The following is a 26669-nucleotide window of genomic DNA, read 5'->3' as shown; positions in this document are numbered from 1 at the left end:
GAGAATGTGGGATCCAGAGAGTCCAGAAAAATCTTTGAGTTCAACTTCTCCTTCATAGACTAGGAAACCAAGGCCCAAAGAGGGATGGGGTCTGGGGTCAGCCCAAGGTCACATGGCAAACGAGTTTCCTCTCTGGAGCTGGGTGGCCTGAGAAGAAAAGAAATACAGCTCAATCTTTGCGGCAGGGAAGTAAGGACTACGTACCCAGTTGGCTTCCCCTCTCTCTTCCCTGCCTGGTAACCACCCACTCTACTCACGCGCCATCTCTGCTTAGTTTGTAGCACACCCCATCTGCCAGCAAGTCCTGTCCTCCATCTGGTGTGGGAACCTGGCTGGCTGGCGTGGAAGCACCACCATCTGGAAGCTCTTCATTGCTTTCCTTATCTTCCTCACCATGCCCTTCCTCTGCCTTGGCTACTGGCTGGCACCCAAGTCCCGGGTACTAAGAATAATAAGAACTGCCATTTACCAAGCACTTTGCTAATGTGCCCATTAAGTCACCTGAAGGGGTGCTAGGAAGTAGGTATGACACTTATTTATAGAGGAGGCATATCGGGATGCCTGGGTGGCTCAGCAGTTTGGCGCCTGCCTTTGGCCTGGGGCGTGGTCCTGGAGTCCCAGGATAAAGTCCTGTGTGGGGCTCCCTGCATGGAGTCTGCTTCTCCCTCCACCTATGTCTCTGCCTCTCACTGTGTCTCTCATGAATAAATAAATCTTTAAAAATATAGAGAGAGAGGAGACACAGAGGATGGAAGTGCTCTTTTTGTCCAGAGGTGACAGGAAATAGCTCAGTTGGGATTGATTAATTAAGATTTTATTTATTTATTCATGAGAGACACACACGGAGAGGCAGAGACAGGCAGAGGGAGAAGCAGGCTTCCTGCGGGGAGCCTAATGTGGGACTTGATCCCAGGACCCAGGGTCATGACCTGAGCCAAAGGCAGCCGCTCAACCACTGAGCCACCCAGGTGTCCCTGCAGTCAGGATTTAAACTGAGGTCTCTGCCTCCAAAGCCTGATCTTATATACAACCCTATACTCTCCTAAAGAGACCCCCACCCCAGCCTACAAATTATTTGAGTCTTTATGGGCCCAGATATTTTTATTCTTTCATTTCCACAAGTATTTCCTTGAAAGCCTATTGTGAGCCAAGTGTTAGGCCTGGCCCTGGGGATATCACAAAGAGCAAGCAATGTCAACCAGGTGAGGAACAGGGAGAGCAGTGTTCCAGGGAACGGGAGCATATCCGAAGGCCCAGGGGACAAAGAACGTGAAGGATTAGTGAAACTGGAAGAATTTCTGTGTTGCTAAAGCCTAAGTAGAAATAGCAAGTGGTGGGAAGCAGGCAGGGGCCAGATCTAGCAGAGCCTCAGAAGCAGTGATGGAAGTCATTGTAGGATTGTAAGGAAGTGAGTGATCCCATTAGTTGTGGGTTTTAGAAAGTTCTCTCTACTAGAGGCATGAGGATGGATGGGGTGAGGGAGGGCAGGAGTTCGGGAGATGGTCATTGTCTAAGATGAAGACACAGGAGGAGGTGAAAGAACGAGTTTGGGATAGAAGATGATGAATTTATTTTTTTTAACTTGCTTGTGACTGAACTCAAGGACCCTGAGGGACCTCCTGGGGGAAGTCACTTTACTTCTGTGGTCCTCAGTTCTTAGCTGAAAAAACTGAGAATACTCATATGGTTGTGAAGGAAATAGACATGAAATATAGGACTTCTCAATAAATGTCCAAACAAGGGCATGAGTGAAAGGAAGAGTCTGGAAGTTCCTCCCAGGAAGGGGAGAGCTGTGACAGACCCCAGAGAGCCATGCTTTCCTTCCTTCCCCCCAAGCTGGGCCGTCTGCTAAAGATCCCAGTGCTGAAGTTCCTGCTGCACTCGGCCTCGTATCTGTGGTTCCTTATCTTCCTGCTGGGTGAATCCCTGGCCATGGAGTCACAACTGAGTACCTTCCACGGCCGCAGCCAGACCGTCTGGGAGACCTCCCTACACATGGTTTGGGTCACAGGTACATGTGTGGGGCATTTTATTTGTAGCAGTAGCAGTCCCCTTTTATGGGCTCCCTACTGCTCTTCAAAATAAGTACTCCAACGGGGCGGGGGAGGGAGGCAGCTCTCCCTGTGGATGCAGCCTGAACCTGTAACCTAACCCCTCTGGGCTCCAACACACCAAGAGATGTTCTTCATTTGCTCCCAGTTAGGGAGTTAGCCCTGTGATAAGACTCCCTGAGAAAGGGCCCCATATTTCCCCCACTCTGGATGTTCCTATCCTCTCACAAATAAGACACTGATCCATCGTGGCAGGTGGGAAATTAGCTTGGTGTCATGATAGCCTGCCAATATACCACCAAGCAATCTATTCCCAAAAGTCAGGGAACAAGAAGTCTCACAGATCAAATCGAGATGCCTAAATCATATAGTTTATTAAATCCACAAATGGTATACTTATGCTGGTGGTGTCAGGGGAACCAGAGTTGAGGTTCGAGCAGAGGCGACAACAGCCAGAAGTTGCTTGGCCCCAACACTTCATCTATGGGAGAGACGTAGGGGCAAGTATGTCTGGCCACAGCTGAAGCTTGCTAATCATCCTGAGGATCAGCTATGAATTGCCTTTGCAATCCTTGTGCAAAGGACACATAGGGCCAGAATGGGTATTACTAATGGTAGCAGACTTAAAAGCTGATGAATCCTGAGAGCTTCATCTGCCATATGTATATTCAGTACATAACAAATATTTAGTCTACCCATCCCTTTCTATATATGTTCACACACATATGCTCTACTCAATTTATTTGTTCAACATGTCACCCAAATAACTAACTTATCTGTGCTCAGTGTATAAGTTTCATCCATTCCATCAGTTTTCTCTATAGCAGAATCAAGTATTCCTTAACAATTCAGCAAAAGCCAATACAAGAATCCCCAGAGCACTACCTAGCCTCTGGCTGGCCAGCTCAACGGGCTGGGCTGTTGGCCCCATCCTCAGCCGTCCTCCCCTCATTTAGCTCTAGCTTAGTTAGCAAACCCCCAAGCTACCAGTAGACCAAGTCCACTCCTCCACCCTGTACCAAGCCAGTCAATGATGCCCAAAAGGAAATTTGGCCAAAAAACTCTGGGGAAGAAAACAACAGTCCAACAGGAAAAAATTTTCATCCAATGATTTACTAAACACTGTGGACCTATGCTAAGTGCAGATGAAACCAATTCTGTTCCAGCCCATGGGGAAAGAAACATCTTAAGCAACAAAACTCTGCATTTCTTCATGTACTGTGCTCACTGCTACCCTACTGTGAGTGGAGCCCCAATAATGCACAGATAAGTTAAATATGGTTTCATCCACCTGTGAAACATAAAGGACTGAACATTCCCACCAGGCTCACGAGATAGTCTCCGGCTGGGAGAACTGATGTAGTTCCTGAACTCACCTTGCTCCCGCTTGTCCCCTGGCCTGTGTTCATCCTCTTTTCCCAGCACTGATGCCTGCCCATGCTGCTTAGCCACCTGGCTGGCTCAAATCTCAGCTTAAAGGTTCCTTTTTTGAGAAACTTTGCCTGGCCCCCAAATCAGGGTGAGGATCTGTTCCTAAACATTCCCAAGGCAGCCTCTCTATTCCTTGCTCTTCAATCTTAGCATTTATCACACTGGCTTGTAACTACTTGGCTACTTGCCTGTCTTCCTCGCTAGAATCTGGGAGTCCAGAGACTGTATTTGTCTTATTCACCACAGGGCCCCCCTGACACATGTAGTAGCTTAATAAATGTTGGCCTAATTGTGACTCCTAGGCTTTGTTCTGGGCACTGTGGACAAGGAGATGAATCAGACACAGTCCCTCCCCTTAAGGAGTTCAAAGTTTAGGGGAAGTGAGGGGAGATAGACCCAGGAAGAGATATCCTATGGTGCCCCGTGGTTGATGGCATCACAGAAATCTGAAGGAAGCTGTGAGAGCAGAGTTCAGGGTGCAACTCACTCTCTCTGCTTAGGGAAGGCTTCACAGAGGAGGTAGTTTTTGACCTGGGCCATCATGGTGAGCCTGGCTTCAAGCAGGTGTGGAAGGGCCTTCTAGGCAAACAGAGAAAGCACACGCTTGTGTATCCAGAGAATGGAGAAGGGTACAATGCAGCAGGATTGCCTGGCTAATGCGGTCTAGCTTCTATGACCCCCCCAATCCCCAGGTCTGGAACTTTTCCCCACTGAGGCACAGAGCACTCAGAGCAGATGGATAATTTGGAGCCCCTTCAAATCAATATTCTCGAAATATTTGTCCAGTATTTATTTGGTGGAAGGAAGGGAGACAACAGATTTAAATCATTGCCTCCTAGTACCAGCCTCTCCCAGGTGTTAGTTTATGCATATCAACTGCCTGGGATCATCAGTGCAGGCCACACCACAAATGAGTCTGCATCAGCTAGGAGGCATTCATTCATTCATTCACTCATTCATTCATTCATTCATTTAGAGAGAGAGCGCACCAGTGAGGTGGGGAGGGGCAGAGGGAGAGGGAGAGAGAGAATTTAAGCAGTCACCATACCCAGCACAGACCCTGAGATCATGACCTGAGCTAAAATTAAAAGTCCAAGGCTCAACTGACTGAGCCACTCAGGCACCCTGGGAGTCTTTTTTATTTTCACAGAAGATCATTTTGTACTTACGTAGATTGCATGTTTACGTTTTACCAACTTTGTCCTTATGGTATCTTAGCTCTCCCCCTACCCTGCCAGGGGTAGGTGCCCCCCACCATAACCTAGCTCTCCCCCTACCACCTCCTCCAGGTTTCCTGTGGTTTGAGTGCAAGGAAGTGTGGATCGAGGGCCTGCGCAGTTACCTCCTGGACTGGTGGAACTTTCTGGACATGGTCATCCTGTCCCTGTACCTGGCAGCCTTCGCGCTGCGCCTCCTTCTGGCTGGGCTTGCCCACGTGCACTGCCGGGATGCCCCTGATGGAGCCACCTGCCACTATTTCACCACAGCTGGTGAGTGCCCCCCAACTCGGTTTGGATCCCCCAGTCCCTTCTCTCCCTGGCCTCTCAGCCTCGGCCTCCATTCCAACCCTGCACAGAGCGAAGTGAGTGGCACACTGAGGACCCCCAGTTCTTGGCGGAGGTACTGTTTGCTGTCACCAGCATGCTCAGCTTCACCCGCCTGGCCTACATCCTGCCGGCCCACGAGTCACTGGGGACTCTGCAGATTTCCATCGGCAAGATGATTGACGACATGATTCGGTGTGTAGTGTCCCTGCTCAGAGCATCCTCCCCTGTGATAGACTCTGCTTGATCTCCTTGTAAAATTCCCTAGCCCTATGCCCCCAACCCCCAGCCCCCAGCCCCTGCTGGCTAATCCATTCTCATCCAAGGCTTTAACTCTGCTGATGATAAATCTTGTCCAGTAGGACTCTCTGACATACTCACTCATCCTTGAACCACATCTCAGTATTTCAGTCCCTCCCTGGGAGACAGTCCCATCCCCAGATTTGATTGCTTCAACTCAGTACCCTTCATTCTCAGGGAAGAGCTCCTGCTTAGGCACCATTTTATTTTATGATTTTTAAAGATTTATGCATTTATAGAGACAGAGTGTGCGCATGTGAGTAGAGGTGAGTGTGGAGTGGGTTGGGAAGGTAGGCAGAGGAAGAGAGGCAGAGAGAGAGGGAGAGAGAATCCTTGAGCAGACTCCCTGCTGAGCACAGAGCCCAACTAGGGGCTCAATCCCAGGACCCTGAGATCATGAGCCCCCAAGCACACCCCTATCCTGGCACCATTTTAAATGGCTTCTCCTTTCCCATCCCTACTTTCTCTATTCTTAATAGTCACCAAATTGAACACTTGTCAAGAGATACTGAGTCTGAAGGGTGTCATCCGATCCCTCTTCCCAGAGCATGACTTCTCCCAAGGTGGAGACCTTCTCTGACTCTTCCCCATCCCACCCCCTGCCAGGTTCATGTTCATCCTCATAATCATCTTGACTGCCTTCCTCTGTGGTCTCAACAACATCTATGTGCCCTACCAGGAAACGGAGAGGCTGGGCAAGTATGCTGGGGCAGAGGCAGCATGGGCAGGTGGAAGTCTGGAGCTTAGGGATCACCTCTGCCTTCCCCTGCTTCTTCATCTATTCACTCATAATTAATCTCTTGTTTGGGCAAAAATTAATTCACTCTCTCGATTCACATTCATTCATTTGTTAACTCATTCATTTACTCACTTTCTTCTCAAACTTATTATTTTAATAATGTCAGTCCTATGAAATAATTCAAAGCACATTGGACACCTATATACCCTTCACCTAGCCCTATCAATTGAAAATGTTTTGCCACATTTTGCTCAATTTTTTGCTCTCCTTATTCTTTTTTTTTTTTCCTTGAAACATTTAAAAATAGGTTGCAAACATCATGACATTTCATCCCTAAATATTTCAGGAGATTTACAGCATAACCACAAAACCATTATCACACTCAAAAGCTTTCTTCTTTCTTTCTTTCTTTTCTTTTCTTTTCTTTTCTTTTCTTTTCTTTTTTTTTTAAATAGGTGCTACACCCCACGTGGGGCTTGAACTCACAATCCATGTGCTACCAACTGAGCCAGCCAGATGCCTCCACACTTAAAAAGTTAATATCATGATCCTGGGGTCATGAGTTCAAACCCCACATTGGGCATAGAGCTTACTTCTGAAAAAAAAATTAAATAAGTAAATAATTTGAAATGAATCCCAAATTATTATTTACTTCACAGTTCTTATTCAAATTTCCCAGTTGCCCCTGCCAAAAAGTCTTTCTAGCTTTTTAAAAATCTGAGATCCAGTCTGGGTCATGTGTTACATTCTGTTGTCATATTAGTCTCCTTTAATCTGCAATATGCCCTCTACCTTTTCTTTTAGCACCTTTGGTGCTACTATATGCTCAATAAATGTTGGCTTACTGAAAGAATGAGTGAGAGCTGAGAAATGACAAGAGTCAGTACGAACTGGGCCTGGGTAGTCCAAGAGCTTCACGGAAGCAGAACACCCTTGGCTGGGTCCTGGAGGATGAGGAGGAGTGTGTGGGGGCAGCACTTAGGCTCTCCTCCCACCCCTCACATCCTATCCTTTGCTCGGCTCTGCGTGCCAGTTTCAACGAGACATTCCAGTTTCTGTTCTGGACTATGTTTGGCATGGAGGAGCACAGCGTTGTAGACATGCCTCAGTTTCTGGTGCCTGAATTCGTGGGCCGGGTCCTCTATGGCATCTTTACCATTGTCATGGTCATTGTGCTGCTCAACATGCTCATCGCTATGATTACCAACTCCTTCCAGAAGATTGAGGTGAGCTGAGGCCAGCTCAAGGCCAGGGAGAAGAAGGGACACAGGGATGAGTCTTAGTAATGCTATCAGTTTCTCCAGACCCAAGTCTGGTGCTCTTTCCACTTCCTGGTTGTGAGGAAGTGTGCGCTGTGGAAAAGTAGGTGGGAACATGAGAAGGCAGAGGGAAGATGGGTGGGGTAGGGGTTGTGGCTGGAGAACAGCCTGGGCAGGAACTGGATGGCAGAGGATGAAAGCTAGTGGGGAGGAAGAGAGGAAAAGGTGTGCCAGGCAGGGGCAGTGTGGGTGGTAGACGGAAAAGGGGAGAAGAAGGTGGTGGGCACACTGCAGAAGGAGAGATGTGGAGCCTGGGGAGCTTGAGGCAGACAGGGCTGGCAGGAGGGCTGAGGGCTGGCTACCAAAGTGGCCCTTGCTCAGCCCCTGCCTCCGCCCCAGGACGACGCCGATGTAGAGTGGAAGTTTGCTCGCTCCAAGCTCTACCTGTCCTACTTCCGGGAGGGCCTGACGCTGCCTGTGCCCTTCAACATCCTGCCCTCCCCCAAAGCCCTCTTCTACCTCCTCAGGTGATGACTCAGAGCACTCACCCCCCACCTCCCACGCACCCCGCACTCCACTGTGGAGCTCCACTGGTCTTGTTCCCACCCCCCCACCACTCTACCTCCACCCCCCACCGCCGCCACTTCCTAGGCCCTGGCCCCTGACTAACCCTTGCTGGCCCCTCCGAATCTCTCAGGAAAATTTTCCGCCTCATCTGCTGTTGCTGCTCCTGCTGCAAAAGCAAGAAGCTGGACTATCCACCAATCCCCACCTTTGTGAGTAATTCATTTGCTAGTCCTGGGTCTTGTCACACCAGGACTTCAACTGTCTTGTCTATACCACCTGTTTGTCTGCACACCCCTAGTCTGTCTTGCCAGTATGTTCCTCAGAAAGCCATTTCCCAAGTCCTCCTCTCGCTTCTGGCTGCCTTTCCCTGTTCCTGGCTCTTGCCATTTCCTAGATTTCCAATCATGGGTCACCCAGCTTCAACAGAAATCCATACTGTGCTGCTCCCAAGCCACAGGCACCCTATTTGGCTCAGACCTGTCCTGCAGCCTTAAGCAGCTGCTTGAGCACCTGCTGAGCCAGAGAAGGATCTGGAAACCCCTACTCTCCCCTACCAATCATTTTCAGTATTGCATTTTTATTACTATTTTTACACAATCTTTTTGCCATCAAAAAGAAAAAAGCTCCAGATTTCAGACAAACCTCTTTGCCTTAAACTGAGCCAAGACACAGTTGAATGTTTTTGGTTTCTTTTTTTAATGTTAGACACCTGATGGCTCAGTGGTTGAGCATCTGCCTTCAGCTCAGGGCATGATCCTGTGGTCCTAAGATCGAGTCCCTCTGCCTGTGTCTCTGCCTCTCTCTGTGTCTCTCATGAATAAATACAATCTTTATAAATAAATTAATTAATTTTAAAAATGTTAAGAATCCAAGGGAAGAATGCCATCACAAACTGGGAAGTTAAACAGCTGATAGAGACGAGAGGAGAGAGGAGGCTGAGCTTCCTTACCTCTTGGTATCTGCTCCCTGACCCAGGCTAGGCATGGGAGCCCCATCCTATTTCAGGCCAGTGTTATGGCCAAGTCTGTAGGAAGTTCTCTCCATTCCCTTTAAAACTTGTTATCTGGGGGCACCTGGGTAGTTCAGACTGTTAAGTGTCTGCCTTCGGCTCAGGTCATGATCACAGGGTCCTAGGATTGGGCCCCGAGTCAGGCTTCCTGTTCAGTGGGGAATAGGCTTCCCCTTCTCCCTCTGGCCTTCCCCCTCTGCTTGCGCTCTCTCTCTTGCTCATGCCCTCTCTCTCTCTCAAATAAATAGATAAAATATTTTGAAAAACAAAACAAAACAAAACAAAATACAACACTTGCTATCTGAGAATCTCTCCAAGCCAGAGACTCCAGGCCAGACTGAGGGGGCCCCAGGTCAACTCTGGAGCTCTGAGGTCCCTGGATCCCCAGGTAAGGAAGGCCTTCCCTGATTGGTCGATAGTTTGTTCAACAAACCCTTACCGAGCACACCCATACTGGCAATAAAGATCTGCATAGCAGTGGTCTCTGAAGGTGCTGCCTGTCTAGAGTAGCAGAAGGAAATGGATAGTAATTGCACCACAGGACAAGCCCATGAATGAGAGAAGCACAGGGAGCACAGGGGACAAGCCCCAGATCCAGACTCAGGAGTCAGGGAGCTTCCCAGAGCCCTTGAGAACAGAACAGAACCCTGCAGGGTATACAGGAGGCTGATGGGCAGATACAGTGGAGATGGGAGTTCTAGGCACAAAAACCTGCATGTACTCAGCATGGGGCAAACAGGAGGCTTATAATCAACTAAACGCCCAGAGTTCCCAGTTCCTACCACTCCCTGGCTCCGGGCGATCCTATGTGGATGCCTCCTTCACCGTCATGGACCTCTGACTCCAAATTCTGGAACTATCACCTTTTCCCTTGGTCACTTCCTATTCCTGTCCAGGCTGCCTGGTGCCTCTTCACAGACCATCTGTCAGGGAGGCTCCACTCTAGGGTGAGACTCTACTTCTCCACCTGAGGCTGTACCCAATTCTCTGGGCCTGTGCCCAGTCCTAGAGGGGCAGAGCTACTGTGTCCTGCTGGATCCCCCGACACTAGCCAGCTAGGATGTCCCCCACTGGAGTCCCACCCTCCTCCCAGCTGCCCCCACCTCACTAGCCTGTTCTTTGGTGACCCAGTCGGATGTCCCTGCCCACCTACCCTGCATCCTCAGGAAATGGCCTCCCTATGTTCTTATTCCTTATTTTATACAAGGAAAATGCTTTATAGACTCTGTAATTGTAAGAGGCCTATAATTCTCTCTCATATTTCTGCCTGCCCCAGCTTGGTCAATCCCATCTTTCCCCTGAAAATATTTAATAAAATACCTTGCTTTTTTTTATGAGTAAATATGCTAACTATAAAATATTTAGAGAGAAGAGGGCAGCCCAGGTGGCTCGGTTTAGCACCGCCTTCAGCCCAGGGCCTGATCCTGGAGACCCGGGATCGAGTCCCACATCGGGCTCCCTGCATGGAGCCTGCTTCTCCCTCTGCCTATGTCTCTGCCTCTCTCTCTCTCTCTCTCTCTCTCTCTCTCTGTCTCTCATGAATAAATAAATAAAATCTTAAAAAATATATTTAAAGAGAAGACAAAACTATATACAAATAATTATTTCCTAGGCATTTAGAGAGCCCCTACTCTATGCCAGGGAAGTACTAACCTGGGAAGTAGGCATTGCTACTATTTCTGTATTAAATTTGGATACCCTCAGGCCTGAAGGAATTAACTTACCTGAGGCGCACAGCTGTTAAGTGACTGAGCTAGAATTTGAGCCTCTATCTTCCCAGTCTTGTGCTTTGCCTACTACACCTCTGTTCTCTCCCACAGTCTGCCCCATCTACATGGGCCCTGCTTGCCCTCTTGGTACTGTCCTGGGGTCTACGGCCGGACCCCAAATCAATCATTCCAATTTGCCTAATGATTTCCAAGTAGACACCTCTCCACATCCTCTAGTTTCCCCCTCTGCAGCCTTTGAAGGGCAAGGTTAACCTGGACCAACTCAAGAAAACCAAGGTGGGGTTGGTGGCAGGAGAGAGAACTCAATAGTGCCAGACTCAACATTTTTGTCTCTGCCCCCACCTTTCTGCTCTGCACCCCCACACACACCACACCCCCAGTTCTTTTATACTCAGCCTTTGCTCAGCTTCTGCCTCCTTCTGCCTTCCAGGACTGCACCAGTTTCTAGCTATGTGGCCTTCAGGGAGAGACTTAGCCTCCATCCTTTATCATCTGGGGAGAGAGTGTAGTGATTACAAAATGACTGAAGGGATAGAGTCCTTCTCACCCTCTGGTCTTCCCATCTCAGGCCAATCCCGGGGCAGGGGCAGGGCCTGGGGAGGGAGAGCACAGATCCTACCGCCTCCGAGTCATCAAGGCCCTGGTACAGCGCTACATAGAGACTGCCCAGCGGGAGTTTGAGGAGACCCGACGGAAAGGTTAGTGGCTCACCCCCAAGCCTTCCCCGTGCATTGCGGGAATAAATACCCAGGCTCACACCCTGCAGTGTGGCCCTCCTACTCAATGACTCTCTGAGCCATTCTGACATTTATTCCACTCATTTCATTCACTCCTTCCTTCGTGTGTTCGTTAACTCATCCATTGGCTCACTCTCTTAACTCATTACTCATTCATTTGCTCATTCACTAATTCACTCATTCAATCTACATTCATTGCCACATCCCCTTTGTTCCAGCCTCATTTTGGAGGGAGGGGGCACTGGGTAGAGCAGAGACTCGGGGGAAGTTTTCCGTCTGGTGAGAAAGAGAAACCATCTTTGTAAGCAGATAGTACTTAGGAGAGACCCAGATTGCAATGGGAGCCCCAGGGAGATGGAGAGCCTATTGTTTTGAGAGGCTCATGGGAAGGTAGAAGGAGAGAGGACCAGAGTTGGAGAAAGCAGAGGTGTAATTCAAACTGGGCCCTGAGCATGGGTAGATGGGAATAGGGCTGACAAGGACAGAGACACAAATCTCTACCCATTAAAAATGTTCCCATCCCTGTGATTCCTGATCCCTTCTCTGGCCCACAAGACTTTCCTTCTTGATATCTCCTAAACTCACGACCACCCCAGTCCCACTCAGATTCGTCTGCTCCAGACTCTGCCTATCCTGACCCCCAGCCCATGAGCCAGTCTCTCACTCCCTCTGGCCTGCAGGCAGGATGTCCCCTGGGATTCTGTTGAGGGAAGTGGTTCAGGGCTGGCTCATCTTCTGAGGGACCACCCCATCAGCATTTTGTTCCCCACCCCAGACCTTGGCAACAGACTCACAGAGCTGACGAAGACAGTGTCTCGCCTGCAAAGTGATGTGGCTGGTGTGCGGAGGACCCTGGCAGAGGGAGGGACGTCCTGGCCACCTGAAGGTGCCAGCATCCTCAGTCGCTACATCACCCGAGTGCGTAACAGCTTCCAGAACCTGGGCCCTCCCATCCCGGAAACCCCAGAGCTGACAGTGCCAGGGATCGTGGAGACTCCAGCTTCTGGAGAGTCTGGCCCTTCCTCCCCAGCTCACGTGTTAGTGCACAGGGAGCAGGAATCAGAGGCGGCTGGGGACCTGCCCCAGAAGGAAGATTTGGGAATCAAGGAGGGGTCCTGATGCAGTGGGAGGGTCCCTTCTGTTGCTTGGTAGAGCAGCCTAGGTGGGTGAGGATAGGTGTCACTCAGTAGAAGCCTATGCTGCTTTACTTGCCTCAATAAAGTTTCTGTTCTGGATGTCAGATGCCTCCAGAATGTGTGAGAATCTCTGTCTCTCCATGTTTTGAGGTTCCCCTTCCCTCACCCCTAAAATGGACTCTTGTGAGAGCAGGACAGAGAGAAAGGTCTTGCTCTGGGGTCCCAGGTATCTCAGGCTTAGGCTCCTACTTTGAGTTCGAATCTTTAGTCAAAAGAGTTCTGGACTGGGAGGCAGGGAGCCTGGTTTCAATACTAACTCTTTGACCCTAAGCAAGTTGCTTCCCTCCTTAGCTTTGCATTCCTCTTCTGAGAAATGGGCTGATGAATCCATCTGTCCTCTTTCCTTCCTTCCTTCCTTCCTTTGGGGAGTTTGTGAGGAATCTCTGGCTGTTAAAGCTTCTGGGTTTGCAAGTTGTGGTATGTGACAGGGGTCTGCACAGGAGACCATGTCTAGGAGTGATCAAGAAGTCATCCTTTTAGTCCTTCTGTCTCTGAGTCTCCCAAAGCCAAAGCAGGGTAAATGGTCTAGTCTCATGGAATAAACCAATCAAACCAATGAAATTTGATGTCACCACACTGCAATACTGTTTAATTGAGTGGCCATCATAGTACCACCCTTGCTTGTCCCAGGGAGTCCCTACCACATAGCAGAACTCCCTCCACCCTGCCATGGCCTCAGATCCCCCCATATCCTGATTGGATAGAGAGATGACTGGGTAGGTCCCCATCCCTGGGGAAATGGCTGCTAGGGCTGGGTCCGAAACCACGTTCCCACTTTGAGGCCGTTCTAGGCCTTCTTCTTCATATGAAGGTCACGAGTTCCTAGGACTCCTAAGTGACAGACACTGGGCTTTCAGGGCCCAGCTCCTGAGAGCTGGAAGCCCCCGGGGGCCAAGAGCAGGGTCTTCCAGGAAAGCAGAGAGAAGTCCTTCTTGGAGGTGGAGTCCGGGTGCCCTCCTGCTGGAGAGAAAAAAGAAGGTGAAGGGTCAGCTGAGCCAGGGGGAGTTGAAGCAGGTGAGGAAGGGGCAGCAAGATACTCACTTGGTACAGACACACACCTCCGCCTCTTCTCCCCTGCAACAGACAGCACGGTGAGGCCTTGGGGTAGATAGCTCCTCACACTCCAAGCTTCCCTTCCCTCCAGGCCCTGGCGTGGGCCATTCCCCTTCTCAATCCAGCTTTCCCTTCTGGCTCTAACTTTCCTTCTTCTCTCTCCCCTGGGAAATCTCCCGCAGATTCCCTATCCATCCCTACTCCCACCCCAGCCCCAGCGGCTCCTGCAGCCTGTCCCTGCCTCAGCACTTGGGTATGGTGTATATATGTTGTGTCAAGCCCACTTAGTCCAAGGCCTCCTGAGACCTGAAGCAGCTCCCCTATTACTTTCCTCTGCTTTTCAACCTTCTTAACCAGGTTCTTTTGGTCAATTAGACTGTTCAGCAGATAGAACCTTTTGAGAACATTAACAGAATCACCTGAGGGTGTTCATAGAGCCAGAAAACACTTATAAGACCTTCTACGAGGGGCTCCTGGGTGTTTCAGACGGTTAAGCGTCTGTCTTTGGCTCCGGTCATGATCTCAGGGTCCTGGGATTGAGGCCCACATAAGGCTCCCTGCTCAGCGCGGAGAGTCTGCTTCTCCTTCTCCTTCTCCTTCCCCTAGCTCATGCTCTCTTTCTTTCAATAAATAAATAAAATCTTAAAAAAAAAAAAAAAAAGGCCTCCTAAGAGTTGAGAACCCAAGTCATAGAGAACAGTCATCCCAACTTCCCCACTGACCACGTGGGTCTCCTGGTCTCTCCCACCCTGCTGGTCCTGCTTCCCTCATGCATGGCTCACCACCCAGATAGGCGCAGTTAAAGTGACTGCAGGTCTGATTATAGCTCCAGAGGGTCACCAGGCTCCGGGCTCCATCCTGGGAGAACCTGGTGACCAAGAAGACTTCATGTGGAGGGATCAGCACCTCGCGCTCCTCAGGAAAGACAGACAAGGCCTGGATAGGGGCCCCAAAGCAAGTCCTTAGAGAGAAGAAGGTGGCGTTGCCAAATCTGCGGGCCACTGCCTCATCCAGGGAGCTGGAAGCAAACTGGCCCAAGCGGACAGAGTCCCCAAGCCTCTTGGGTTCAAAGTGAAGAGTGCCCACACCTCGGAACACCACCTCCCCAGGTCCCCGGCTGCAGCCTCCACTGCCCTGCAGCAGCTGCAGGGCCCGGGTGAGGTAGAAATGCAGAGCCTTGAAGGGAAAGTGCCTCATGTAGGACTCCCGGGAGCCACCACCTGTCCGCACAGCCTGGTTCAGCTCCCAGTACAAAGTGTTAGATGAGTTGGTATAGACCATGATGGCGATTCCATGCTGGGCTTTGAAGCCAGGGGGCAGGGTGAGCCCTTGGCGCTTGTGCTCCCAGGCCCCCCGGGCTGCCTCCCAGGACTCTCGCAGCAGGGCATGGCGGGCCATCTCCTCCTTCAGCAGAGGGCCTGCTTTCTCTTCCATCTCCTCTGTGCAGCCCACATAAGCATCATCGAAAGTGTCTGGAGCCAGGCCCAGGGGCAGGATGGGAACAGCCTGGGCCTATGGATGTAGGAAAGAGAGGAGCCACATAGGAAAGGGCAGAAGTTCAGAGCACTGGACAGAGAACACTGGACTGGTGGCAGATCAATCCAGAAACACAGTATCTCGTTTCCATGACCAAATATCCAGTGTATGTCATTTGGCAAGAGCTCAAGAGCTTAAATAGCACAGCTGCCGGAGTCAGACAGCCGTGGATTCAAATCATGACTTCTCCACCTACTAGCTATGGGATCTCAGGCAAGTCTCTTAACTTTTCTGAGCTTGAGGTTCTCCATGTATAAACTGAGGATACTTCCAACCTCACAGGAATATTGCGAGGGCAGCATGTACAACGTGAAGGGGTCATTTTGTCCTTAGAGAGTTCCTACACCTGGTAGGAAGTGGGGTTAGCTGACTTCCAAACACTGTTCTGGCTCTAAGACTCAGTATGCAGGTGATACACAAATCTACAGCCAACGTCCAGTGACCTGACCAGGTCTCCATCCTTAGGTTCACTTGCCCCTTCATGCCACCACACCCAGACAGTGTCAGCTCTGAGACTCCTGAGTCCTCTCTCCTGCTTTCGCAGCCCATACTCCCAAGCATGGGGTGGGGCTGTGGAGGAGGTCAAGCTCTGGTCTGGGAGGGCCTGCAGGAGGGCAGCACACAGGTAGCCAGAGCCGGTTTCCCTGGGCTGAGCCTGTGGTGGCAGACAGGGAGTGAGGAGGAACAATATGAAGGAAGGAGGACCCTAAGGGGACCAGTGGATGGAGGCAGAGGTTCTGGGAGAGAGAATGGGAACTTGGGGCTCCCTGCAGGGGAGAGAAGAAGAGGATTAAGAGGACTGGTATCCTAGAAGAGGGTCCCTGGGAGAAATTTTTGAGGAGTCAGCCCCCCAGTCCACCTCTTTTGGGTCTGCACCTGACCTGTTCCCTTTGTGGCAGAAGGTTCTCCCAGTTACCTGCCAGAGGGCATGGAAGCCGAGGTAGCTAAGAGCCATCAGCAGAGCCGCCAGCATCATTCCTGGGGGAGACTCAGGAGGGCGAGGTCCAGATGAAGAGGGCACCAGCGGCGATGGGCTGGGGGACAGAGATCAGGGTCCCTTCCTCTGGGGTGTGAAGGGTCCCAGTCCGGGACGCGGCCCAAGCAGGTGTGGGCGGGGCCAAGGGCGGGCCTAAGGGAGTGGGCGGGATTTTAGATTTTATCGTACCCCCCCAACCCCAGGGCTCGGCTCCCCAGGTTTCCCACTAGCCCCCATGCTGCGCCTTCTGCTCCGGGACCGTCTTGCGATGGTAAAGGTGGAGCACTAGCTTGGCTCGGCCCGGAGAGGGGAGGGGGCGGGAGCCAGGGACCCACCTGGAAGTTGCTGGGGTGACAGCGGGAAGGAGCACTGAGGGCACGGGCGGCGGGGGGCTAAGTCCCGGCGGGCGCTGCGCTGTCCCGGGAGTGCAGCCGATCCACAAAGTCCCGCGGCTAACTATAGCCCCCGCGGCGGTAACCCGACACCTCTCTTCTGCAACAACGGACACGGGGTAGGGGAACGCGAGCGGCGCGGGAAGGGGCCGAGGGGCGCACCTCCCCTGCCCTACTGCCACCTCTCTGCAGAATCCGCTGTGGCTCGGAGCGGGACCAGGCTTAGAGGAGGGACTCGTGACGCTCGGCCTCTCCCTCTAGCGGCCCCGACCTGGCCGTGCCCCAGCTCTCAGACCACTAGGCCGGGGAGTTCCACGAGGGTCCCCCCCACCAAGAACTCTCCGCTGGGGCACTCGCCGATTTGCATGAAATTTGCATAAGGCCCACTCTTGGGGCGCGTGTGGTCCAGCATCTGGGCGGCACCCACCCGTCCCCTTCCCTTCTGTAGGGCTGGACCAGATGCAGAGCTGTCTCATCCTCAGGGGCCAGCCCCGCTCCCTCCCCAGACCCTCTCTCTCTGGATCTCTTAGACCCAGGTGACCCCATGTTTATAAACACTAGCCTTTCCCCTCCCCTGCTGCGGGCCTGTCTATAAATAACCTGGCTCTGAGTTTTGGATGCTAATCAGAGGTAATGGGAGAAGGGGCCAGCTGAGAAATCAGTAAGCAGCTCTGGGGACAGCTTTCTGGCAGCCTGAGCCTGAGGGTTATTCCCAAAATGGTCAGGGATTTGGGGGGTCCCAAAAAGAGATGCTTCTTGCTGCTTGCTGGGGCTGAGGTGGGCGTAGAAGGCTAGACTTTCCTCAGGGCCTCCATCCTGATCTGGCTCATTCGTTTAGCCCCATCTGCACCGCCCCATTCCCGCAGGTTGCCAGTCAAATGAAGAATTTCCTTCTTCTAAAATCCTTTCTCCAAAAATCCTTCCTATATACCAAAAAAGACAAACTGTGTGTCTGGGCTTGGAGAAATGCAGCAAGGCAGGTGGGAAAAGTGTCTTCCCAAAAAACCAGAGCGTTTGTCAGGCAGACACACAGCTTCTAGACAAGTACTCTTGTCCCCCTCCAGTGAGATGGACCATCCCGAAGTTCACCTAGGTTAGAAACATCAGTTTCTCTACTGTTCCCCATTACTGTGAAAAACCAAATCTTGCCTATTTATCCTGACTGCCTGTCTCCATGGAGGACCCTGAGCACTCGCAGTTGCTGGAACAGAAGATACTGTCTGGGACAGCTAGGCCTGCTGAAACAAGTCTACCGGGATCAGGGTTTGTCCTCTCCCCACATGGAAGTGCTTCTCCCAACCGAAATGCGGAAATCCAAGAAAGGCCCCAGGAGATGGAGTCACATTTAGTCATTGAGCCGGGGCCTTGAGCGAGGCAGAAAGTCCTCCAAGATCACATAGCAAATCAGTGCTGGCCAGACCCAGCCTCCTTAATCTGGAATTTTCTCCTTGCACGTTAGGAGAGTCTCCATGCTCACATAAGACAAACACAAAGTGCAAAGATACTGAGGACAGGGCTGCTGCACAAAGGACCAGACCCAGTGGGGAGGCAGTTGTTCTAGCCTGGATCCTCGATGTCTCAGCCCACCTTCTCTCTGGCTTCAGGGCTTCCCTTTTTTATGGGAGGTACACGGGCCCAGGGCAGACTGGGCAGAGGCTAGCGTTCCCAAGCCTTCAGGAGACATCCAGAAATAGATGGGGGAGTGTCACATTTCTGAGCAGCTGTGTGGATACAAGGGGTGGGAGAACTGACAGTATAAAGGAGAAACCTGCCTTCCCCCTCCCCTGGTGGTCATCACTGGAGACCAACACCAGCTTCCCTGGAGAAAGCCTAGGTAAGGGGCACACCACCCTCCTCCTGGGTACAGGGCAGGGAAAGACTTTTTTAAAGGGGAATTTTGGGGTATTTTTTTAAGAAAGATTTTATTTATTCATTTGAGAAAGAGAGAGAGCCTGAGCAGAGGGAGGGGTAGAGGGAGAAGCAGACTCCCTGCTGAGCAGGGAGCCTGACACCCCAGGATCATGATCTGAGCTGAAGGCCACCCAGGCACCTGAAATCTGGAGTATTGGTGGAATTCTAGGAGTCGATAGGAACAGTTTCAGGGAAACTTTTATCTTAGTCTGTTCAGGCTGCTATAAACCACCACAGACTGAATAACTTATAAACAACAGACATTTATTTATCATAGTTCTGGAGGCTGAAAGTCTGAGGTTGGGGTGCCAGCATGGTTGGGTGAAGGCCCTCTTTCTGGCTCATAGCCAATACCTTTTCACAATGTCCTCACGTGGGGGCAGGGGCTAGGGAATTTTGTGGGGTCTCTTTTATAAGAACAGTAATCTCATTCACGAGGGCTCTGCCCTCATGAACTAATTATGTCCTAAAGGCCCCACCTTCTGAAGCCATCAGAGCAGGCATTAGGATTTCAACATATGAATTTTGGGTGGACACCAACATACAGACCATAGCATCTTTGATGGAGATATTTAGGATATCTGGAAGGTTTGGGGGCATTGGGAAATTTGGGGGTTCCTGGAGTCAAAACCCCAGAAGGGAATGTTCAGTGAGGGTCTGGATGAGGAGAAACTGACAGGTGTCCCGACAGGATGAGGAAAAAAACAGAGGGCAGGTAGGATAGAAGTGGCTGCCCAGTGCCTCCATCTCCTCACCTCCCGTAATGTCCTCATCGCTCAGGTCCCACCCTATTCCCCCTCAACGCTGCTCACCAAAGTCATCCATCAACTTGCTCTGCAGTGGCCTACACTGTCAGCTGTACCCAGAAAGTCTCTCAGACTCTCAGCAAACATTCCAGGAGGCCTCATTTGTGCCTGGCTGGGGCTCAGCTCTGTGTTTTTTGGGGGCTATCTTTTGTTCAAAGTGACCCATTCTGTGTCCCAGCCCTGAAGGAACTCACAAGCCAGGACAGGAGATAGACACAGAAGGGCAACACAGTATGATGAGGACAGTGACAGAGGAAAGCACTGGGTGATGTAAGACCACAGAGAAGTTGGACGGCTCCCTGGAGAAGGTGACCCCTGAGCTCAGTCTTGAAAAGTGGGTAGTAGGATGAGGGCATCCCCAGCAGATGGCAATGCGTGCAGAGCCACAGGGAAGGAAGCAGTGATGCCTCACCTGGGAGCTTTGTTCTGTCTTGAAGAAGCCAAGCGTGGGGCAGGGGGGAGGGCACAGGGCTGCAAAGATCATGGAGGGCTAGGTCACAGAGCACCTCCAATGCCAACTTGAGGAGGCTCTGTCCTGAGGCCACGGAGGAAAGTTGTGTTTTGTTGTGTTTTTTTTTTTCCCTTTCTAGATGTGTTCTCATCTCTTCCCTCATATATATATTTTTAAAAATTGAAAAAAAGAAAAGAACCAGAGGGGATTATGGAGCAGGGACACTTAGCCTGAGAACGACTGGGGGCAGAGACACAAGCACCTGAAACTCCTATAACACGGTGTGAAAGTGCATATATCCATTTTCTGAGGAGAAGCTTCAGCTTTCATCAGATTTCCGAAGATAAAGAACCGCTGTTTTGCCATTTGTGAAAGGAAATTGGAAATACCTGTGATTCTGCTTATATGTGCATAGGGTATCTTTAGAAGGATACACAGAAAATGGGAATGTTAGTTGCCTCTGGGGAGACAAGGAAAGGACATAGAGAGAGAAAGGTGTTTCACTGCATGCCTTTCGGACTATTTACATTTTGAACAATGAAAATGTATTTACCTGTAGAAAATTAAAACTTTAAAATGGTAAAGATTAAAGTTAAGGTTGATCTTATTAGTGAGCAGAGATGTGAATTAAAAAATAGATACCATCTGTGCCCACCAGGTAAGTGAAAGTTAAAAACAGACCATGATAGCCAGCACTGGCAAAGATGTAGAGGAAAGGGCCCTCTCATTCACTATTGTGGAAGGGCAAACCAGTGCCCCTGGGTGGCAGTTTGGCAGTGCCAAATAAACAATTATTATAGCCTTTAAACATCATATAACTTCTGGATATCTTTCCTATAAAAATATGCACACAAATAGACAAAGATTTCTATACCAGGATGTTCAGTGAAGTATTATGTGTAATATTAAAAATGTCAAAAAATGGGCACGTGGGTGGCTCAGTGATTGAGCATCTGCCTTTGGCTCAGGTCATGATCCCAGGGTCTGGGGATCGAGTCCCATATCAGGCTCCCAGCAGGAAGCCTGCTTCTCCCTCTGCCTGGGTCTCTGCCTCTCTCTGTGTGTGTGTTTCATGAATAAATAAAATCTTTTTTTTTTTATGTAAAAAAATTAGGAAAAAAATCTGGGTGCATGCATATTTACATATTAAATTATTTGCACGTGCACCTAAAATGGTCCTACAGGATACTATTATTATGGTAATAGCAGCACAAGTATGAGAGAGGGAGGGCTCGGAGGGAGAAAGAAGACAGGGACTTGGACTCTATGATTCATTTTTTTTTCCACTATAAGCATATGCATTACTTGGTAATAAAAGAAACAGAAAAAAATAAGAAGCAGTGCTGATTTACCAACCATCTGTTCCAATCCTGACCCAAAGCTGGGACTTCGCCTTCTTGGAGCATCACTCCCTACCCCATCCTCCCCTATCTCCCAGGCCCTCTCCCTCACCACCTGGGAGTCTATACTATCACTGTCCTGGACACAGTTGAGGGCTTAGGAGAGGAGGGCTCAGTTCTCAGCAGGACTTCGGGAGGAGAGGATGGCTGGATCCTGTCCCTGGAGAACTGCCATGGCCCCACCAGCTGGCCAGTCCTGGATCTGTTCCAGCCTCACATCCCCCATTGGGTGAAGCCCAAACCTCTCACCATGACAGTCGAGACCTTTCAAGACTGGCCCCAGTCTTTCCAACATTCCCACACTGCAAGCTCTGCCATGCTGGACACAAGGTCTTTCACTTTTTACATCCAATACATTTGCTCCTCTTATTTCTGCTGTTCTAGGTAGGCTCTTTCCTACCCCAAATCCCACTCCTCTCCCAATCTCCACTAATCGAAGCCTTATTTTCCTATTCATCCTGAAAGATCCTATTCAGATAACACCTCCTCCAGGAAGTCTCCCAAGATCCTTCTGGCAAGAAAGGTCCTCTCCCGGTCATTCATTTCTTTCTTTCCTTCTTTCTTTCTTTTTTAAGGATTATTTATTTGTGAGAGAGAGAGAGAGAGCATGAGCGCGGAGGAGGAGGCAGGGGGACAGGGAGAAGTAGCAGACTCCCTGCTGAGCAGGGAGCCTGATGCAGGGCTCAATCCCAGGACTCTGGGATCATGACCTGAGCCAAAAGCAGATGTACAACCGACTGAGCCACCCAGGTGCCGTGAGCCTTCATTTTTATGCTGTGACTCTGTGCCAGGCACTGGGAGTGGCACAGACCAGGTGTCAATTAATGTTTTATTTTATTTTTTTTAATTTTTTAAATTTATTTATGATAGTCACAGAGAGAGAGAGAGAGAGAGGCAGAGACATAGGCAGAGGGAGAAGCAGGCTCCATGCACCGGGAGCCCAACGTGGGATTTGATCCTGGGTCTCCAGGATCGCGCCCTGGGCCAAAGGCAGGCGCTAAACCGCTGCACCACCCAGGGATCCCTAACTAATTAATGTTTTAAATTGTACAGGTAACATTCCCATTTTCTAGATGAAGAAACTGAGACCCACAGAGAGACAGTGACTTGTCCAGGGCTACCTCCAACATGCAGACTCCTCCCCTGATGTCTCTGCTGCTTGTGTCTGTGGGCCTCATGGAAGCCCTTCAGGTATGGTCACCCTCCACCGTGCCCACGCCAGCAGGGAGCTGCTTTGTTGGCTTCTTCTGAACACTGGGAGGAGGAGCCGCGGGAGTAGAGGGCGACTGTCTCCACTGCCGCTCGCCCAGCAGAGGGGCCAGCCCCAGACCCACTAGTGGTCCCGATCCCCTCCCCCGCCAGGTGTGTCTGGGACCCTCGGGGTCCTCATCTAGTTGGACAAGTTTGATTACAGGCTCCCACTCTCCCGAGGCTCAATCCCTCAGTCCTGACTGCCCCGTCTCCCTCAGGCCCAGGGCCACCCCATCACCCGTCGAGACCTGTTCGCTCAGGAAATGCCCCTGGACATGGCCCCAGCCTCCTTCGATGACCAGTACGCTGGCTGCGCGGCAGCCATGACGGCCGCTCTCCCCGACCTCAACCAAACGGAGTTCCAGGCCAACAAGGTGTACGCCGACAGCTGGGCGCTGGCAAGCAGCCAGTGGCGGCACCGCCAGGCCTGGGGCCCGGAGTGGGGCCCGAGGCCCACCCGGCTGCCCGCACGGCCCCCCGGCTTCCGCGACGAGCACGGGGTGGCCCTCCTGGCCTACACAGCCCACAGCCCCCTGCACAAGGAGTTCAACGCGGCCGTGCGCGAGGCGGGCCGCTCCAGAGCCCACTACCTCAACCACTTCTCCTTCAAGACACTCCATTTCCTGCTGACGGAGGCCCTACAGCTGCTGGGCAGGGGCCAGCGTTCACCCCAGTGCCACCAGGTGTTCCGAGGGGTGCATGGCCTGCGCTTCCGGCCAGCCGGACCCGGGGCCACCGTAAGGCTGGGGGGGTTTGCATCTGCATCCCTGCAGAACGTCGCAGCCCAGCAGTTTGGGGAGGATACCTTCTTCGGCATCTGGACTTGCCTTGGGGCACCTATCAAGGGCTATTCCTTCTTCCCCGGGGAGGAGGAGGTGCTGATCCCCCCCTTCGAGACCTTCCAGGTGATCAATGCCAGTAGACCAGCCCAGGGCCCCACCCGCATCTACCTCCGGGCCCTGGGCAAGCGCAGCACGTACAACTGTGAATACATTAAAGGTGAGCATGGAGTGTGCCCCACGCAGAAGACAGGCTTCCCCGCATTTCCAGCAGATCCATATACAAATTCGACAAACAGATGAACAGTGAGGGGGACCCAGTCCTATCCTCTGCCCCTCTACCCTTTGCATCTAAGAGGAGACAATCTTCTGAGGTAGCAGGACCCTTGTCCTTGGAGGTCCCTAAGCCAGGGCTGGCCACTTACCTGCCGGGAGGCCGAAGAGGGTTTCCTGACTGAAGCAGGTGGCCATTTGAGGGCCAAACAGAATTGGTCAGGCTTTTCTCCCAGCTGGAAGCTAGAAGGCAACTAATTTATGGCCACAGCACTGACATCCAGACCATTGTTGCCAGGTACGAGTAAGAGCCCCAAACTCAGTTTCCAAGAGGAACACGTGTATCTGGCTGAATGGAAATCCTGTGCTGCCGTGTATACTGACTGGGGGTGTCAGGGGGGTGGGAAGACAGCAGTTGGGTGTTGTGCCCCAAAGTTCCACTTCAGGCAGTCACAGGCTTCAGATACTCTTCCTGTCTATCCCCCAGGACCGGCCAGAGGTGGAATCCTGAAGACAGGCCCAGGTTCTTAATCTCTGAAAGGGCTGTGGCCCGCTGGTCCTGGCTGAGTGACTCCCAGGGGCTTGCGAGGTCCATTTTGCACAATTAGAGGCAGGTTGTTGGCTGGAACTGTGGACTGCATCTAAAATGGGAGATGGTCCAGTGTGGCTTCCATTCCCACTTGGACAGCATCATGAGTGTGCAGGAATTGGCAGAAGGCAAGAAGACATGCAAAGTACATCAACTAGTGCCTCCTTGGCTGTGACAAGGCATAGGAGAGGGAGAGGGCTGGCTCCCTTCTAGCTCTGCAGCTCATGGGTCAAGTCAAATGCAGGTAAGGGAGGTCCTACCATAAGGAAGCAGAGTTAGGAGAAAATGTACCAGCTTGTCCTAGAGTAAGCCGGGGATGGACCACAGGGTTCTGGGGCTCCTTCCTGTCCTGAGAGCTACTGACCCTTTGATTCTTTTCTGTTTCTTCCCTACAGACAAGCAGTGTAAGTCTAGGCCCTGCCGTCTGGATAACTCAGGTAAGAGCTGCAAGTCTATGTGGGACTCAGCTGAAGGATAAGTAGGCTGCCCTTGGGTTGGACTCCTCTCCTGGATGCATGTTCCCCTTGAAAGGAAAACAACCCCCTTTTCATCAAAACAAGTAAATCGTCTGAAGCAGAACCTCTATAGGACATATGTGTGTGTATGGGGCAGTGGTCATGCAAGCTGACACACCTGCCTGCCAGTCTGGGGCTGCCCCCTCCCTCACAGGAGGCCACTAATCAGGCCCTAGAGAGATCCAGGGTATCCTGGGGGGACAGAGGGAAGGGTCACTCCCACAGTCCTCCCTGGGTCTTTTTCAGCTGCAGAACCCACTGTCTCTATTACTGCCCTCAGGGCTCCTTAGACCACCTTCCAAGGTCAAGGTCAGGCCTTGGGTGCTGGAGACCTGCGCTCTCATCCAGACTCTACCAACTCTCTCTGTGACCAAGTCAATCCCTCTCTGGCCTCAGTTTTCCTATCTGTATAATAAGCATATTAGACTAGATGAGCCCCAGGTGCCTTTCAGCTGTGACTCTTTTCTTTCCTTGAATATCCTACTTATCTGGGCCTTTCTGGGCCACACTTCTCCAGGTGGGGACAGGCTTTTCCAGGGGAACCAACTGGAATAGGGCCATTCTCAGGGAATAATGGCTTTCTCCACTCCTCCCCCTTAGGCCCCTCCTCCTTGCCCCAGGGCTCTGTGAACAGTGGGCAGGCAGGCGCCCTGGCCTCCACTTAGCTCCCACCATTCTCCATGACATAGTACCACTCAGAGTTCCAGGCACATGATACCATGAATCCTCACCATGATCCAGGAGTGTGGGTACTGTCATCACCCCTATTCTACAGATGAGGGAACCAAGACCCAGAGAGGTAAAGCAACCACCCTACACACACAGCTAGTAAGGGGTAGGGTCCAAACAGCCAAATTCTGAACCACCACACTACCTGGTCCCCACCACTCCCCAGACACCATCTTGTTTTGTCCTCATTGTACAATAAACTATTGGAAGGGGGAAGAACAGGGAGTATTATCCTCATTATACAGGAAAGGGAGACCCAGAGACAGAAGTGACTTGCCTAAGGTGACAGAATGAGTCAGTGGCAGAGCCAGTGTCAGAATCCAGATCTCCAGCCTCCAACCAGCCTGAGTTCTGGTAATGTAATTTCAAGCACTGGACACGTTTAGGATCCACCCCTACCCCTGGACAACCAGCAATCAGGGGTTGGGCAGAGGGGCAACGATGAGCATCACTAGAGCCCACTCACATCTCCTCTCATTGTTCACCCCACCCTGCAATGCCTCCTTTGTGTCAGCGGAGGCAGGGGCACAGACCCTCCTAGTAACCTCTGGAAGGCGAACAGGGGGCTTTCATCTGCCTGCCCTCCTCCCTGAATTCTTGCTCCTCATCTCTGGCTCCCATTGTTTGTCAGTGTTTGCAGCTCACTCTGCTCATTCCTCTTCATCCTGTTCCTTTGTGTACCGGATTTTAGCCCGAAACCTCTCTCTCTGGCTCTGTTTTTCCTGCAGCCATGGGTCAAGGCCCCCCTTCTGCAGTCTGGTCCCTCCTACTGCCGCTCTGGTTTCTTGCCTGGGGAACCTTTCCATAGAGACCAGCCTCCCATGATCCATCCAGCACTGAACAGCTCTGCCTTCCCAACACGCTGCCTTGATCATCGAACATGGCGATGCCAGCCTCCTGTGTGCTTTAAGGACAGCCAGGATCCATGGTTACTCCCTCTGCAGGGAACACTGGGACTTCCTCTGGCAGCTGCCAGGTTTGCTAATGAAGAAACAAAGGACTTCGGGGACTGAGCCTTACCCAAAACTCTGAGAGTGAGACACTGAATAGAGGCAGGGGTCTCTAGGGCAGGCAACAACTCACTTGGAGACTGAAGATTAAACTAGTTTGGGGAGGGCCTGGGGAGGAAAGCCCTTGGCCATGGTATTTGCTGGTGTTACTCAAATGCCTCACACGTGCCCCTGGAAAGTTCCTGTTCAGTCTTCTAGGAAGCCCACTCTGACCTCTCCCTCCTGGCTGAGAAAGGGGCCCTGCCTCTTTGCTCCCATAGGTCTCGGGGAGGGGGGTTCTCTATACCAGGTGCCCATGTAAGTCTTCCATGTCAGACTGTGAGCTCTTGAGGGCAGGGAATGGGTCTAAAGCACAGAGGCAGCGCCAGAAAACATGTGAAAGTCAGAAATACAGAAAGTCAGAAAGGAACAAATACTCTGTGAACAGCTCATCTC

The 26669-nt window shown here is 51.4% G+C and overlaps 3 protein-coding genes across 6 annotated transcripts in view; 2 read left to right on the top strand and 1 right to left on the bottom strand.

Annotated features, from left to right (window-relative positions):
- XNDC1N (XRCC1 N-terminal domain containing 1, N-terminal like) overlaps nt 1-12602 on the top strand; it is a 39153-nt gene extending 26551 nt beyond the window's left edge. The window contains exons 15-24 of the mRNA XM_077866814.1: nt 275-439; nt 1837-2011; nt 4772-4972; nt 5059-5221; nt 5933-6025; nt 7099-7291; nt 7724-7851; nt 8022-8100; nt 11199-11328; nt 12143-12602. Coding sequence (XP_077722940.1) covers nt 275-439; nt 1837-2011; nt 4772-4972; nt 5059-5221; nt 5933-6025; nt 7099-7291; nt 7724-7851; nt 8022-8100; nt 11199-11328; nt 12143-12486 — 1671 coding nt within the window. The 3' untranslated portion in view covers nt 12487-12602. The remainder of the gene's footprint in view (nt 1-274; nt 440-1836; nt 2012-4771; nt 4973-5058; nt 5222-5932; nt 6026-7098; nt 7292-7723; nt 7852-8021; nt 8101-11198; nt 11329-12142) is intronic.
- A 522-nt stretch (nt 12603-13124) lies between these two features.
- Nucleotides 13125-18250, bottom strand: ART5 (ADP-ribosyltransferase 5). Of its 3 annotated transcripts, none has more exons than XM_077866838.1 (5): nt 16464-18250; nt 16069-16186; nt 14399-15128; nt 13605-13637; nt 13125-13523 (listed from the first exon to the last, which is right to left on the bottom strand). In XM_077866838.1, the coding sequence occupies exons 2-5, from the start codon at nt 16126-16128 to the stop codon at nt 13417-13419; spliced, it is 930 nt and encodes a 309-aa protein (XP_077722964.1). In that variant the 5' UTR covers nt 16129-16186; nt 16464-18250; the 3' UTR covers nt 13125-13416. The 3 variants fall into 3 exon arrangements, with proteins under 3 accessions (XP_077722964.1, XP_077722963.1, XP_077722965.1); XM_077866837.1 differs by having other exon boundaries at nt 16069-16281; nt 16464-18248; XM_077866839.1 differs by having other exon boundaries at nt 13125-13520; nt 16069-16281; nt 16464-18248.
- ART1 (ADP-ribosyltransferase 1) lies at nt 18227-26647 on the top strand. 2 transcript variants are annotated; one of them, XM_077866833.1, is made up of 5 exons: nt 18227-18354; nt 22142-22279; nt 22558-23338; nt 24376-24417; nt 25953-26647. In XM_077866833.1, the coding sequence occupies exons 2-5, from the start codon at nt 22217-22219 to the stop codon at nt 26030-26032; spliced, it is 966 nt and encodes a 321-aa protein (XP_077722959.1). In that variant the 5' UTR covers nt 18227-18354; nt 22142-22216; the 3' UTR covers nt 26033-26647. The 2 variants fall into 2 exon arrangements, with proteins under 2 accessions (XP_077722959.1, XP_077722960.1); XM_077866834.1 differs by having other exon boundaries at nt 18234-18354; nt 22162-22279.
- The last annotated feature ends 22 nt before the right edge of the window (nt 26648-26669 follow it).

Source organism: Canis aureus, chromosome 23, assembly GCF_053574225.1.
Source record: "Canis aureus isolate CA01 chromosome 23, VMU_Caureus_v.1.0, whole genome shotgun sequence".
NCBI lineage: Eukaryota > Metazoa > Chordata > Mammalia > Carnivora > Canidae > Canis > Canis aureus.
This window is presented reverse-complemented; position numbering and strand designations above follow the sequence as displayed.

What these genes read in the sequence shown, in the direction of transcription:
- ART1 (XM_077866833.1), top strand. Translation starts at nt 22,217, where the DNA reads ATGCAGACTCCTCCCCTGATGTCTCTGCTGCTTGTGTCTGTGGGCCTC. An exon ending in GCCTCATGGAAGCCCTTCAG is followed by an intron (nt 22,280 to 22,557) that starts GTATGGTCACCC and finishes CGTCTCCCTCAG; the next exon opens with GCCCAGGGCCACCCCATCAC. An exon ending in CTGCCGTCTGGATAACTCAG is followed by an intron (nt 24,418 to 25,952) that starts GTAAGAGCTGCA and finishes TTTTTCCTGCAG; the next exon opens with CCATGGGTCAAGGCCCCCCT.
- ART5 (XM_077866838.1), bottom strand. Translation starts at nt 16,128, where the DNA reads ATGATGCTGGCGGCTCTGCTGATGGCTCTTAGCTACCTCGGCTTCCAT. An exon ending in GCTTCCATGCCCTCTGGCAG is followed by an intron (nt 15,129 to 16,068) that starts GTAACTGGGAGA and finishes CTACATCCATAG; the next exon opens with GCCCAGGCTGTTCCCATCCT. An exon ending in TAACTGCGCCTATCTGGGTG is followed by an intron (nt 13,638 to 14,398) that starts GTGAGCCATGCA and finishes TGTCTGTTGCAG; the next exon opens with GGGAGAAGAGGCGGAGGTGT.